The 14,825-nt window shown below is 62.2% G+C and overlaps 2 protein-coding genes and 1 non-coding gene across 3 annotated transcripts; all 3 read left to right on the forward strand.

Moving 5' to 3' along the window:
- Window positions 1–919: 919 nt before the first annotated feature.
- On the forward strand, window positions 920–4,393 carry BSND (barttin CLCNK type accessory subunit beta). Its single transcript, XM_074598377.1, has 4 exons — window positions 920–1,096; window positions 2,181–2,260; window positions 3,108–3,347; window positions 4,108–4,393. The coding sequence occupies exons 1-4, from the start codon at window positions 920–922 to the stop codon at window positions 4,391–4,393; spliced, it is 783 nt and encodes a 260-aa protein (XP_074454478.1).
- A 1,889-nt stretch (window positions 4,394–6,282) lies between these two features.
- TRNAG-CCC (transfer RNA glycine (anticodon CCC)) lies at window positions 6,283–6,353 on the forward strand. Its single transcript has one exon. It is a non-coding gene; the product is annotated as a tRNA-Gly (tRNA).
- Window positions 6,354–8,737: 2,384 nt separating this feature from the next.
- On the forward strand, window positions 8,738–14,607 carry PCSK9 (proprotein convertase subtilisin/kexin type 9). The gene is made up of 12 exons (XM_074598884.1): window positions 8,738–9,132; window positions 9,241–9,429; window positions 9,558–9,681; window positions 9,878–10,011; window positions 10,596–10,737; window positions 10,818–11,014; window positions 11,168–11,351; window positions 11,651–11,821; window positions 12,055–12,203; window positions 12,317–12,482; window positions 13,157–13,338; window positions 13,589–14,607. Exons 1-12 carry the CDS (start codon window positions 8,971–8,973, stop codon window positions 13,754–13,756), a joined length of 1,968 nt encoding a protein of 655 aa, XP_074454985.1. The 5' UTR covers window positions 8,738–8,970; the 3' UTR covers window positions 13,757–14,607.
- The last annotated feature ends 218 nt before the right edge of the window (window positions 14,608–14,825 follow it).

The following is a 14,825-nucleotide window of genomic DNA, read 5'->3' on the forward strand; positions in this document are numbered from 1 at the left end:
GCTGCTGCCCATCCCACCGAAATAACAGGCTGCCCTGCACCCCCTGCGGGTTTGCAGAGTGGCTGTGGAGCCCCGGCCAAATGTAACATATTATTTATAATATATTATTTTTCACAAGGCAGGTACACGCTTTCCTACACGGGCAGGTGAGAACAGGAACAAACGGAAGGCTAATTAAAGCCAGCGCTGCTGTCTGGCTGTCGGAAGTGCGGTGGGAAGGGGACACCTTTTAACCCCCCTGCTCCATCCCAGGCAAACACAGGGCACACGGACACTGTTCACACTCCCCCTGAGGGGACCGACCCCGCTCCATCCTTCCCTGGCTTTATCCCGCCCTTGGCAGCCCGGTTGCTGCCCCACAGAGACAGTTCCCCAGCACCCAGCTGAAGGAAGCGGGGACTATTCCCAACCCAGCAACCTCCAAAAAGACCCCGGCGCGCTCCCCCCTTCCCTGCTGCAGCCCTTGAGAACATGCTGCGCCCCGGCGTCCCCCTCATTTTGGGGGTCTGCCAGCTCCGATTTATGAGCCAAGTCCAGCTCCATCCCCCAGGGCTGGGAAAGTCCCATTGGGACCAGGATTTTGGCTCTCCGGGTCCCCGTCTCTCCCTCCCCGTCCCTTCCCCGAGCGTGGGGTCCAGGACCGTGCCTGCAGGGAAGGTTACCCGGACACGTGCCGGGCGGCTTCACTGGAGTGTGAACGGCGGGTCAGTGTTTGCATTCATTACAAACCCGTTAAAAACTGGCTGGCTCAGCCCTGGGCAGGACCGGGCTCAACGTGCAGCTGATCCTCAGCCCCTGGCAGCCTCCGGAGAAAGAAACCACTCCTTGCCTTACCCGGGAGGTGCGCTCAGCCGGCAGCAGCCGCAGGTAAACGGGCTTCCCGGCATCTCTCCTCCCCTGCCTCTCCCACCCGGCGCCCATGGCCGAGGAGAAGACCTTTCGCTATGGGTTCATCATGCTGGGTCTCTTCCTGGTGATGACGGGGATGTTCATCATGAGTGTGGAAAAACCCCAGATCTACATCACCTTCTGTGCCCTGGGCGTCCTGCTCGTAGCCGTGGGCATCACCTGGAGCATGTGCCAGTGCTACCCGAAGGTAGGGTCTGTCCTGGGACCTGATCCTAGGGATCAGCTGGGTTTGGGGGAGCTTCAGCTGCTGTGGACATGTAGCCTTGGGCTGTGCCTCAGTTTCCCCATCCGTGGGGTTGGGTAGCGGCAGATCCCAGGGGAAAGCTGGATGGGGAGATCTGGAGGGAAAAGTGTTGGTTTGGGAGGCTCGTGCCCTGCTACACCCCCCTCCGATGCCTGCAGGATGTGGAGCTGGTCCCTCGCCCCCCCGGCACCCCCCCCGAGCCTGGGGCTTTGCTGTCAGGCACGCAGCGGGGAATTATCCCAAGGAAATCAGCTCGTGTTCATCTCTCCCATGCAAACCCCCCCAAACCAGCCCCTTCCCTGCACCCGCGGTGGCTGGGGGCTCGCTGGGTTCCCAGGGCTTCAAAGAAGGGGTTGTGGTGGCCACGGAGGTCCGGAGGGGCCCAGCCCCCCCTGAGCACAGCCCTTGCCTGCCGGTCTCCTTGGCAGAGGGCACGGCCGGCGCGGGAGGGCGGCCACGCGTCCCTGCCCCGGGAAACGGAGCTGGCAGAAAAGGCTTTTTTTTTCCCACGGAGACGGCGGCTGTGGAGCTGGTCTCGGTGGCGCAGGATGGCCCATCGACAACTGGGCTGCACCCCAAAATGTGGGGCAATGCGTGGCACCCCGGCACCGGCTGGGATCCCCAGGACCGGGGTGAAGCTGACCCCAGCTCCCCCCAAAGCCGAGCTCAGCCCTGGCGAGGAGGGAGATGTGGCACCGTCACCATGCTCGGGGCTCAAGGACAGGGCACCCTCGGTGTTGTCCCTGGCCACCTGCCTCCTGCACGAGCCCAGGAACCCTCCTGGGCTCGGGGACAGGCATGACACCCCTGGGGACAAGGTGCTGAGAGTGGGGCTGTACTGGGTTCATTCAATCCCTTATTGAGTTTCTCCCAAAAACCCATTTCCAGGCAAGACACCCAAATGTGCTGGGAAAAGACCAAAAATCCACCTGAAGGGAGACTCCGGCTTTTTTACCACTAACGCGGGCCGAGGGTCCCCGTGATGCCCAATGCAGCCCCCTGGGCTCTGTGTTTCTTCTCCCCCCAGATAACGTTCATTCCTGTAGACCTCGAGGCTGAGCGGTTCCTGGACCACAAACCCATCGTGCTGCCGGAGAGGGACACCCGGTAGGTCCCAGCACCCCACCCCAGCGGCCGATTTCGTTTTGGCGGGTGTTTTCATCTGCACACACGGTTATCTGCGTGCCCCCGGGGCCAAGGGCAGTGTCCGAGCACACTGGCACCGGGGACAAATACACCTATTGCAGGAAGAAATGACAAGCAGGGACCGGGGTGGGGGAGGCCAGGGCTGGCTGAGCCTCTCTGGGGCCAGAGCAGGAGCGATGCCGGGGGGCGGGTAAAGCATCCAGCTGCGTTCCTGTGGGCATCCCTCTGCAAGGACCCGCTGGCGTGGGCGGTGCTGTGGCCTCTAAAGCACCTGCTGGAGAGGGTGCAGCAAAGGGCTACCAAGATGACGAGGGGACTGGAACGCCTCTCTTATGGAGAAAGGCTGAGGGATTTGGGTCTCTTCAGTCTGGAAAAAAGACGGCTGAGGGGGGACCTTATCAGCGCTTATCAATGCTTAACGGGTGGGTGTCAGGAGGATGGGGCCAGGCTCTTTCCAGTGGTGCCCGGGGACAGGACAAGAGGTAACGGGCACAAACTTGAGCATAGGAAGTTCCACCTGAACATGAGGAGGAACTTTACCCTGAGGGTGGCAGAGCCCTGGCACAGGCTGCCCAGAGAGGTGGTGGAGTCTCCGTCTCTGGAGACATTCAGAACCCACCTGGACGTCTTCCTGTGCCACCTGCTCTGGGTGACCCTGCTCTGGCAGGGGGTTGGACTAGGTGATCTCCAGAGGTCCCTTCCAACCCTATGATTCTATGATTGAGTCTTGCGTGTATGTCCCTGAGCATCTCCTGGCTCCACGGGGGTCCAGGTCCTGCTCAGCACCCGATTCCTCCTTCTCACGCAGCTTGATTGTACCCTGTCCCAGCCAAGAGGCCACCAACACCTACGAGAAAAGCCTGCCCTCCTACGAGCAGATCCAGAGGCAGGAGGTGGGCTCAGACCCGCTCCCACCCATTGCCCAGCCCAGACCCCGCAGCTGCTCCCAGCTGGCCGTGCAGGCCAAAGCAGAGGTCCACCGGGAGCTAGGGGGTGCCGGAGACCCCCCCCAAGAGCCGGTGCCGCGGCTGGAAACAGCGGCAGGCAGGTATGTGATGGCAGCCGTGGGATTTGGGGTGAAACTGGGGGGGTCAGACACCCAGAATGAGGGGAGAGAAAGGAGGCAGAGGGGTCTTTGCTGCTTGTACAGCACCAACCCCCAGCCCCGCTGGAGCCTGGACGGTGTCTCAGCCCGTGGAGTCTCTCAGTACCAAATGATTTACCAAGATGAAATCAGGAAGAAATCTGGAATGTCTTTGGTTGTGATTAGCATTTTGCTTTTATTTAATTTTATAAGTATAAACAATGTCCCCCATCAGCCTAAATGCCAAGTTCCTCGTCAGACTTTGATAGAAATGAGATGCTCAGTACGTGTCCCTCAAACCAGATGCCACGTATGGTGCCTGTGCATTGGTCCAGGAGTTGGTCCCAAAAGTGCTTTGCAGGCGACAGGGGTCACCATGCAGCCTCGGGGTGCAGGACTCGGGCACCCCCTCTGCCAAAACGCAGCTACAGCTGGGATGGGGCGCTCTGGTCTCTCCCCGGGATGCAGGCACAGCATCCCAGGGCAGCCGCTCCTTCATCCCATGGGCAGGAGAAGGAACCTGGCAGGCAGATTGTCCCCATAACGGCAGGCACTGGGGGCTGAGATAGGCCCCCCCCAGGGTGCCCCAGCCACCCAGCACTGGTGATGCTGGGACGCTGGCCGAGCAACGCTGAGCCCAGCAGCCACCGGCTCCGGGGGAATCCCCAGCTCCATCCCAGCTGTGTTTAGTGTAACCACCCCTCAGCCCTCCCTGTTCCCGCAGCCCCCCCCGGCCACCCCCAAGCGATGCGCCGCTGGCATCCCTCCTGGAGGACATGGACACGCCGTCGCTGGAGGGCTCCTTGCCCGGTAGCCCTGCGCCTCTGGGCCGGCCCCCACCATCCACTGCCCGCTCCGGCTGCATCCCGACCAGCTCCCCGGCGGGGGGAGAGCACCCCGCTTCCCCTCGCAAAGGCACCAGGGAGGAGAACGACCTCTATTATGGGCTCCAAGAGGGGCCGGACACTCTCCTCGAGGATAGCGACTGCCTTTTTGAGCCTGAAAACTGATTTCCCGGAGAGAACGGCCACTTGGCATGGACCCATCTCACGGAAGGGACACAGACATTGCAGCCGGGAAGAGAGGGGCTGAGGCTGCCCCCCGAAAGCGCAGCGCCTGCAGCGTGGAGGAGCCCTCCCCGTGCCCACCCAGCCGCTCGGGAGGCTGCCATGCCACAAAATGCGAGGGGAGCACCGCCACCTCCCGAATTTTCACAGCAGAGGGGACAAGGTCACTCTCGTCGGAGTCCTTTGGGTGGGCGCAGACGAGTGCAAATGCCGGGCTGGGCAGGATCCGGGATAAATAATGTGCTTAGGAAGGGAAAAGAAGATTAGCTTTGCCGCTTGAAAGAGGATCAGCATGTAGGTGGGTAAAGATGTATTCACCCCAGGTAGGCTTTATGGGGAGGCATGTCCATAAAGCCTTTTTTCCACTTATTAAAGCCCCCCCAGGAATTAAAATTAGATCCTGAGATTCCATCAGCAGGCAGCCTTCATGCCTCCAGGTTGGAAAAAGGGTGATGGGGGGGACGGACTGTGCTGTCCCCCATCTCCTGCATGAGGAGCCGCTTCCAGCCGGCGGGGACAGAGGGAGGAGGACTTGGCTGAGCCAAAACCCCTGTGACGGCTGTGGCTTCCTGAAAGCTGCTCGAGGCGGTGGCTTTGGGCAACATTTTTTCTCTCTCCGCTTGGTCGGTGTCATCAGCTGTGACGCTGCGGGTGGCTTTGCGTGCCGGCACCTGCTGTTCCCCAAATTCCCTCTGAATAATAAGCGTTTGTTTCAAAGTCACGCTGATGGAGCTGAGCCTGGTTTGTCACCGCGACAGGGGCAACGCAGCGGTTTTCCGCAGCCTGTTTGCAACGCGCAGCGACGGGAGCTGCGACCTCCGCCTGCCCTTCAGCTGCTCGGGGAATCCGGGGGGATGTGCGTGGCTGAGCCCCCCCAGGGGCAGCTGGGGTCGCGTCAAAGCATCAAAACATCACCAGATCCAACAGCGTGGGGATGCTGAGAGCCCCTCGCTCTGTTTTTGGGAAAGCTGGGCTGGATGCTGCGTGTGCCTGGCATGGTCCCAGGAGGCTTGGGAGCACAAATCTGCTGCCAGAGCTGCTCTTCAGCAAATTTATAGCCCAAAAGCAGGGGGAAAGTTGTCCTCCGGCACCCAAGGGGGATGGAGCGTGGCAGCCCTGGAAATGATGCTCCCAGCGCTCCCCTGCCACCCAGGGAGTGCTTTGCTGGTGCAATCTAGCAAGAAATGGTCCTACGTGGGGGCTTGATGCCCCCATGGCACCCCTCCTGGCGTTGCTGTGCCCATTCCTCACCTTTCCAAGGTGACAAGGGCAGGCAGCACCCGCACGCTCGGGGTGTTTACGGCCAAGGGTGCCGGCAGGAGGGTGGGGAGCGAAGGCGCCGGTGTTTGCTAAATATTGCGGGCAGGACTGCGAGCAGCCGCCCAAGAGGAAGCGTCACCCGGCTGTTTACACTTGCTGGGTGTCCTGTCCTTCCCGGCGTGGTGGAGGGTGGTGGCTTCGGGGACACCATTTGGATGGGGCTACGTCTCGCTGGGTTCCAGAGGGTGGCTGGGGCAGGAGGTGGCTCTGTGTCGCTGTCTCGTAATGAGTGTAGGAGTCTCATAGAGACCCAAAAGCTTTTTCCTGCCTCATGTCCCAGGATTCACAATCACTTTTGGCGAAAGAACCACCCTCCTCGGCAGGATCCTCTTTGTCCCCGGCCACCCCGGTCCTAGCCGGGCACGGCTGGGACCGGTGTGGCCGGGGACAAAGAGGGGGGTGTCCCACCGTGGCCCATACAGAAGGGGGTGGTGGGATGATGGAGGTGTTGGGGAGGAAGGAAATGTCGCGATCCGTGGTCGTGAGGATGCTGCAAAGAACTCAAAATCAGCGCACCAGTGGTGTAGTGGTATCATGCAAGATTCCCATTCTTGCGACCCGGGTTCGATTCCCGGCTGGTGCAAGATGAACTTTACTCTCCTAAGTGAACCCATGGGTGTTGTTCTGCCCCAAAACGCTGTGGTGTGGATTTCTTCTTCTTTTCTTTTATTATTTTTTTCCACCGAGGTCTGCCGCTGCTGCAGCCACAGCGGGATGCGTTGAAGGAGGGGGGGGATGATCAGACCCAGCATCACCCTGACCATCACCCAGTACCACCCCGCAGCTCCGCGGCTCCCCCCCGGGGTTGGAGGGGGGGCAGGGGATTTGGGGGCCCTTTTCCCTTTGTTGGAGTCTCTTCTCTGTTGCCTTTTCTGCTGTCTCCTTCCTTCCTCCCAAAAAAGTCCCCCCTCCTCTACACAGACACAGGTTCCCTGTGTACCACGGTGGGAAACAGATCTTTTCTCTACAAGGTGCAAGTTTTTGGCTATTTCTGAATATTTTTTCATGGAAAAAAAAATAGTCTTTCTGCAGATATCCAGTCCTTCCAGAGCGCTCTGGAGCTGGGTGTCTCTGGGTCAGCTCTTCATGTTAAGACCTCCCTGTGCTGCCCAGCCCATACGGGTGCGTGTGGGGCTCGGGGGGGCCTTGGCCACCCCCTCCTCTCTGGGCTCTCCCCATCCTTCCCTTGGACACGGCTTTGTCCCCTGTGTGGAAAGGAAGTGAGCAGCTCTGCAGGGAGAGGATACTGTTCCCCCTCTCCACCCTGAAACGGGGTCCCCCAGTGCTCAGCTGCCCTGAAGGTGTCCCGAAGCATAGAGTCACAGAATGGTGGGGGTTGGAAGGGACCTCCGGAGATCACCTAGTCCAACCCCCTGCCAGAGCAGGGTCACCCAGAGCAGGTCGCACAGGAACGCGTCCAGGCGGGTTCTGAATGTCTCCAGAGTTGGAGACTCCACCACCTCTCTGGGCAGCCTGTGCCAGGGCTCTGCCACCCTCAGGGTAAAGAAGTTCCTCCTCATGTTTAGGTGGAACTTCCTATGCTCAAGTTTGTGCCTGTTACCTCTTGTCCTGTCCCTGGGCACCTCCTGACACCCACCCTTTAAGTATTGATAAGCGTTGATAAGGTCCCCCCTCAGCCATCTTTTTTTCCAGACTGAAGAGACCCAAATCCCTCAGCCTTTCTTCATCAGAGAGGTGTTCCAGTCCCCTCATCATCTTGGTAGCCCTTTGCTGTCCCCTCTCCAGCAGCTCCCTGTCCTGGAACCGGGGAACCCAGAACTGGACACAGGACTCCAGGTGCGGCCTCACCAAGGCAGAGCAGAGGGGGAGGATGACCTCCCTCCACCTGCTGGCCACACTCTTAAAGCATCAGCGCCATGTTGCAGGACTCAGCGGTGCCTTGTTAAGCTGAGCCAAAAATTATGAGCGAGACTTGTCCCCGTGAGGAGCCTGAGGGACACCGAACCCTGACCACGACAGCTCACCATGGCAGAGAGTGGGTGGCAAGTGGGGGTCCAGTGTCCCCCCCAGTTACCTAAACCAGGGCATAGGCACCCACTGGAGGTCTCCTTAAAAATAAAATATATAAATCCATGTAAAACATACACATCCATAGAAAACATATAAATCCATATCAACCATATACATCCATAGAAAACACATACCTCCATGTAAACCACATACATCCACAGAAAACACATGCATCCATATAAACCACATAAGCTCTGAGGAGCTTATAAACAGCCAGTAAAAAATAAATAATAATAATAAAATAAATGAATCCCTGTTTCCCTCCAAAGCAGGGTGCAGGGAAGGGGTTTGCCAAAGGTCGGGGGGATGTCGGGGCAGCCCGGCGCTGCGGGAGGTGGAAGGCGGCGGTGGGATCCACGGGAAAGCACCACCCGCATCCCGGGAAAATGATATTTGCGATGTGTGACGGCTCTGTGAAAAATGCCTCAACGGGATTAGAGGCTTCCATGGCAGTTTCTCTGCGGAGTGAGGCAGCGAGAGGCAGGGAAAAGCCTTCAGCCCTCTCTGCAAATAGCCCTCGAGCGGCCGCGTTTTGCTGGGAGCGCTCCCGGGGCGGCGGGGGGGGCTCCCGGGGGACTTTCCAGCCGGATGGTGAGCGGCGGCTGCGGGGGCAGCGCTGCCCGCCGCCCGCCCCCCCCCCCGCGCCCCCGCCCGCGCCCGCGGACCCGTTAATGGTTAACCCGCCCGGGTGGGACGATGGGGCCGCCGGCGGTGGCGTGATCCCCCCCCGCGCCCGCCCCGCCGCGCCGGGCAAAGCTCCGCGGGTGCGCACCGGCTCCTCCGCGGGTGCGCAGCGGCTCCTCGGGTGCCCACGGGCTCTCCGCGGGTGCGCAGAGGCTCCTCCGCGGGTGCGCACCGACTCCTCGGCTCCGCGGGTGCTCTCCAGCTCCCCCGGGGCGCGCACCGGTACCTCCGCGTGTGCGCTCTAGCTCCTCCGCGGGCGCGCACCGGCTCCTTGGGTGCCCACGGGCTCTCCGCGGGTGCGCTCCAGCTCCTCCGCGGGTGCGCACCGGCTCCTTGGGTGCCCACGGGCTCTCCGCGGCCGCTCTCCAGCTCCTCCGCGGGCGCGCAGCGGCTCCTCCACGTGTCCGCGGTCCGGTCCGCGCCGTACCGAGGGGTCTCGGCGACCCCCAGCATCTCCGCGTTCCCCGTCGGGGTCCCGATCCGGCATGTCCCCGCGGGGGCTGGCGCTGGTGGTGGCGCTGGTGGCGGCGCGGGCGGTGGCGGAGCTGGCGGAGGAGCTGGTGCTGGCGCTGGGGGCAGCCGAGGAGGAAGCCGCCGCCGTCGGGGTCCCCCCGTCGGTACCCGCCGCCTTCCATCGCGCCGCCAAGGTGAGGAGCGTGGGGCGGTGTTGGGGGAAGGGGGGGGGCGAACGGGGCGCCCACGCGTGTCCCCAAGCCCAAGGTTGTGTCCCCAAGCCCAGGGTTGTGTCCCCGCAGGCGTCGTGGCGGCTGCCCGGGCGCTACGTGGTGGTGCTGCGGGCGGGCGGCGGCGAGGCCGAGGTGCGAAGGACGGCGCGGCGGCTGCAGGCCCGGGCGGCTCGGCGGGGGTACCTGACCGAGCTGCTGCACATCTTCCACCTCCTGCCCGCCTTCCTGGTGAAGATGAGCGGCGACGTCCTGGACACGGTACGAGGAACGGGAGATGGGTCCCAGGGCCGTGGGTGGCGGCGGGGGGCAGCAGCGGAGGTGGGTGCTGGCCCCAGGGGCAACAGGGGCTTTGCCACCACGCCGGGCGCTGTGTCTGCTCCCGACAGGCGCTGAAGCTGCCACACGTGGAGTACGTCGAGGAGGACGCCTACGTCTTCGCCCAGAGCATCCCCTGGAACCTGGGCAGGATCGTGCCGCCGCAGCCCGGTTCGGGCGCCTACAGCCCTCCCAGTAAGCGCTGGGGCGCAGGGGGAGGACGGGGGGGGGGGTTTGGGGAAGGATCAGTGAGCCCGTCCCCTCTCCTCATCTTGGGGGGACAGGGATATCCCCCCACCCGGTGGTGCTGCGGGTCTGGAGCTGCATTTTGGGAGCGTCCCAGGTGGCCTGGGCTGACCTTTGCGTTTCCTCCTGGCCGTGTCCCTGGTAGATAAAGGTGACCTGGTGGAGATTTACCTGCTGGACACCAGCGTGCAGAGCACCCATCGGGAGATCGCGGGCAGGGTGCTTGTCACCGACTTCGAGAGCGTCCCCGAGGAGGATGGCACCCGCTTCCACAGGCAGGTGAGCCCCGAGGTGCCACACGCTGCAGCCTGGCAAGAGCATCCCCCTGCACCCAGCAAACCCTGGCCAGGCTCGTGGGGCGTCCTGGGACAGGGGGGGACGCTTGGTTCATGGCAAAATGCCGGGCAGGATGTGCAGCGGTGGGAATTGTGGTCCTGGGGGATGTTGGGACCCTCAGCGTGGTCTGTTTGGAGCGTGGCTGAGCTGGGCAGGGCTCCTTTCTGAGGGCAGCAGTCGGCGGGGGGGACATGGGTGTGCGTCAGGGTGGTGTTGCAAGAGGCAATCGAGGTTGACCCCGCACCCAGGGCCCGGAGAGCTGCCTGCGCCCTGCGCTGGGTGCTGGTGCTGCCTTGCATGGCTTTATCTGCCCCCTTTCTGCCAGCTTTCCTCCTGCACAGGGTGATGTTTTTTATCCTCTCCCCGCCCCGACGTATTTTTAAGGATTTATTCCGCGGCGGGATTTTTCTGGTGCAAAACGCGAGGGGCGGGATGGGGTGGGGTGGAGGCTGGCGGGGGGTGGGTTGCAAACCTGCCTGGATGCGACGGGGCCGTGGCGTAAAACCTGCGTTTGGTGCCTGCGCCAGGCCAGCAAGTGTGACAGCCACGGCACCCACATGGCCGGGGTGCTGAGCGGGCGCGACGCCGGCGTGGCCTCGGGCGCCAACGTCCGCAGCCTCCGCGTGCTGAACTGCCAGGGGAAGGGCACCGTCAGCGGGACCCTCATCGGTGAGTCACGGATGCCCGGAGCCCCCCTCCTCGTTCCCTCTCCCGCAATAGTTTCCTGTCCCCCGTCTCGTCCTTGGCAGGGCTGGAGTTTATCGAGGCGACGCTGGATGCTCAGCGCCGCGTGCCGCCGGTGGTGCTGCTGCCCTTTGCCGGTGCCTACAGCCGAGTGCTCAATGCCGGCTGTCGGCGGATGGCGCAGATGGGGGTGGCGATGGTCGCGGCTGCCGGTAACTACAAGGACGATGCCTGCCTGTACTCGCCAGCGTCTGAGCCGGAGGTAAGGGCTGGGGGTGTTCCCGGAGGTGTGGGGACACGTGGGGACACGCCAACACCTCCCCAGGCTCATCGGCTCCAGCGCCCGGTCAGCCGAGCAGGGCTGGGGCCGTACATCCCATCCTGCCCACGTCCCCCTCCGTCACCGCCCTGCCAGGTCATCACGGTGGGTGCCACCAACAGCGAGGACCAGCCCGCCTCCATCGGCACCCTGGGCACCAACTTCGGCCGCTGCGTGGACCTGTTCGCCCCCGGGGACGACATCATCGGCGCCTCCAGCGACTGCAGCACGTGCTTCACAGCGCAGAGCGGGACGTCGCAGGCGGCCGCGCACGTGGCAGGTGAGCTGGGCTACGGGATGGCAGGCAGGGCTGGCCCTTCCCCTTGCTGGCGCTGGGCACGTGTCCCTGCAGGCGCAGGGCATCAGGGCTGCCTGCGCTGGGGACATATTTGCGTGCCATGGTTTTGGGATGTTTTGGCTCATTTGGGTGCTGCAGCCTGCGCAGAGCTCCTGCACCCCTTGGCGTGCGGATGATGGGCTGCAGGAGCTCAGGGGGGTCGTGCCTGTTGCTCAGGGGGGTCGTGCGTAAATGCCAGCGTGTCCCCCGGTTCTCACCACGTCCCCCGTGGCTCTCGGCAGGCATCGCCGCCATGCTGCTCAGCGCCGAGCCCCAGCTGAGCCTCGCCGAACTCCGGCAGCGCCTCCTGCACTTCGCCACCAAGAACGTCATGGATGTGGCACGGTTCCCCGAGGAGCAGCGGCTCCAGACGCCCAACAGCGTGGCCAGGCTGCCCGCCCGGCTGGGCGCAGGTGAGGACCTCGGCTGCCTCCTGGGTGCCCAGCAGAGCTCTACCCTTCCCGGGGAAAGAAGGGCATGGTGTGTCGGCACATTCCTCCCCAAAGCTGTGCCGGGGATGGCGGACCCCGAGCGCGGCTGCACGCAGAGGGTATCGGGGAGAGCTTCCACCCCGCATTGGCGTCCCGGTGGGTGCCGTGGGCTCTGGGTGCCCACCCCGCCGCTGAGGCCATGTTCCCCATTGCAGAGGAGCAGCTGTACTGCCGCTCGGTGTGGTCGGCGCGCTCGGGGCTCACCCGGCACGCCACCGCCGTGGCTCGCTGCGCCGGCGCCGAGGAGATGCTCAGCTGCTCCAGCTTCTCCCGCAGCGGCAGGCGGCTGGGGGAGCACATGGAGGTGAGCGGGGCGAGCCGAGACTCAAGTCCTGCCCGAGGGGTGCCCGCTGGCCTCGGAGGGGCGTCCCCAGGTGCCCAGGCACCCCCGGTGACACTGTGCATCCCCGGCCGCAGGACAAGGACGGGCAGAAGCAGTGCGTGGCACACAACGCTTTCCGGGGACAGGGTGTCTACGCCATCGCCAGGTGCTGCACCTGGCCCAGGGCCGAGTGCCGGATCAACACCAGCTCCCAGGTGGCCGAGGGGGCTGACTGCTCCCCGCGGGACCACGTGCTGACCGGTAATGCCCCCCACGGCGGGTTACAGAGCCTTCAGCCAACACGCTGATGGCCGAGGGTGTTTCTTCCAGAAAAACTCTGGGACTTGGGGTTGGAAGGGCGCGTGCGAGCGCTGGGGTGACAGGGAACGGCTGGAGCACCCTCTGCTATGGGGACAGGCTGAGAGAGCTGGGGGTGTTCAGCCCGGAAAAGAGGAGGCTCCAGGGAGACCTGAGAGCCCTTTCCAGTACCTAAAGGGGGCTACAGGAAAGATGGGGAGGGACTTTTTACAAGGGCATGTAGTGATAGGGTGAGGGGTGATGGCTTCAAGTTGGAATAGGGGAGATTTAGATGAGATATCAGGAAGAAATTCTTTCCTGAGAGGGTGGTGAGGCACTGGCCCAGGTTGCCCAGGGAGGTTGTGGCTGCCCCATCCCTGGAGGGGTTCAAGGCCAGGCTGGACGGGGCTTGGAGCAACCTGGTCTGGTGGGAGGTGTCCCTGCCCAGGGCAAGGGGTGGAACTGGATGATCTTTAAGGTCCCTTCCAAGCCAAACTGTTTTCTGACTCTGTGACATGTGCTGTATGCATGGAGGCAGGGAAGACTCAGGGCTCAGCATGGACATCCCTCAGCGCCTGTCTGTGCACTGGGATGCTGCCATGGCCATCCCGCACTAACAGCCCCTCTCCCCTGGGCAGGCTGCAGTTTCCATTCCCCGGCCGCGGCGCTGGGTGACGGTGGCAGACCCGTCGTGGGGCCGGGGAGCGGGCCCAGCCGCTGCGCTGGCAGGACAGAGGTGACAGCGCACGCCTTGTGCTGCCCCGCGGCGGGCCTCGAGTGTCGGGTGAAGGAGCGCACGTCCCCGGGCTCTGCGGAGAAGGTAGGGGCGGCGCAGGCTCCCACGCCATGGTGGTGTCCTTGCCTCTGCTTGTCCCTCTACCACCCTGATGGTCGGGTCGGGTTGGCTTTGGCATCTCATTGAGGCCACGCCAAGGCCAGCCTTCACTGGTGTCCCCAGCTGGAGTTCAGTGGCTCAATGTGACACTGGTCACATCACCCTGAGCCCTGGGGATGGGCAGAGCCCTGCCCCTTTGCTGACCTGTGGAGGGTGACCTCTTCTCCCCCGTTAGGTGACGGTGTCCTGCGATGACGGCTGGACGCTGACGGGCTGTAGCGCCCATTCCCAGAGCCCTGGCACCATGGGAGCCTACGCCGTGGACGATACCTGCGTGGCAGCCAGCGTCCCGGGCAGCAGCACGGCCGTGGCCATCGCCATTTGCTGCCGGAGCCGGCAGTAGGGACGGGCTCAGCGAGAGATGCCCGGCGTAGCAGGGATGGACGCCTCGCTGGGCCACCGCATCGCCAGCTCGGTACCTTCCTGGGGCCGAGTGCTGATCCCAGCATGGTCCATGCTCCGACACGTGGCTCTGATGACCTCCACGCTCGGGCTGCTGTGACAGTGGGGTACAAGCTCGTCACTGTCTCGCACACAGCGGGGCTGAGACCCAGGGTGGCTCTCCAAGCAGATGGAGCCCTGCCCCATCGCAGGAGTCACCCCAGCATCCCTTCCCCACCGCGTCTTTCTAGCAATACCCTGACTGTACAAGCCCCCTTGAGGCCCTTTGTTCATGTTGTCATCCAGCATAGGACAAAACCACCACCTTTTAAAAAAAAATATATACATAGTGAGGATTGCTCCTTTCTTTCCTGGTTAGTTGCTCATTAGATGTCAGCTAATGCTGCTTAGCACCTGGAAAATCAGTTTAGCCGTTTTTGGGCGGTTTGATAATTGCCTACGCACGCACCTAGGAGGCTCCTTTACTTTTTAGTAAGCATAAGGGCTATAGTTTAAACAGTCTGCTTGTTTAATTAGATTTCAATCTGCATTGCTACAGTCAGCTACTGCTCTATTAGTGTTTTTTTTGTTGTTAATGATCTGCTGGTGGTAGGTGCTGCTTTAACAGTTTCCCTTTCAGCTCTTCCCAAGACACACAGAACTGGCTGTAGTTCCTTTTTAAAAAAAAAATGAAAGAAGAAAAAGCTTTCGTAGTACCTTGGTTTTTACATTTGTACCTTAAATATTTATTTGGAATTTTATAAATAAACATTTTGTAAACGTCTTTTTTTAAAATAAAGTTCATAGACCAGTGCTCAGTAGATAACGATCCATCGTCTGCCTTCATGTACATCCCCACGGGGAACCAGTCTGGGAGGGGGAGCTGGCACCCGTCCGGCAGGGATGCTGCTCCCCCAAACGAGCTCTGCTTCGTTAGCGAGCCAGCCAGAGGCCACCATCTCAGGCTCTGACCCCTGCCTCGGCTACCAGGTGCCCCTGGGCGAGCGCTGGCACGCTCAGAGGTCAGCGTG

Source organism: Larus michahellis, chromosome 8 (assembly GCF_964199755.1).
Source record: "Larus michahellis chromosome 8, bLarMic1.1, whole genome shotgun sequence".
In the NCBI taxonomy this organism is placed as follows: Eukaryota; Metazoa; Chordata; class Aves; order Charadriiformes; family Laridae; genus Larus; species Larus michahellis.

Bases quoted from the DNA above. Each gene is read 5' to 3' on its own strand.
- BSND (XM_074598377.1), top strand. From the start codon at position 920: ATGGCCGAGGAGAAGACCTTTCGCTATGGGTTCATCATGCTGGGTCTC. The intron at 1,097-2,180 runs GTAGGGTCTGTC...TTCTCCCCCCAG, and splicing joins TGTGCCAGTGCTACCCGAAG to ATAACGTTCATTCCTGTAGA. The intron at 3,348-4,107 runs GTATGTGATGGC...CTGTTCCCGCAG, and splicing joins CTGGAAACAGCGGCAGGCAG to CCCCCCCCGGCCACCCCCAA.
- PCSK9 (XM_074598884.1), top strand. From the start codon at position 8,971: ATGTCCCCGCGGGGGCTGGCGCTGGTGGTGGCGCTGGTGGCGGCGCGG. The intron at 10,738-10,817 runs GTGAGTCACGGA...CGTCCTTGGCAG, and splicing joins CGTCAGCGGGACCCTCATCG to GGCTGGAGTTTATCGAGGCG. The intron at 11,822-12,054 runs GTGAGGACCTCG...TCCCCATTGCAG, and splicing joins GCCCGCCCGGCTGGGCGCAG to AGGAGCAGCTGTACTGCCGC.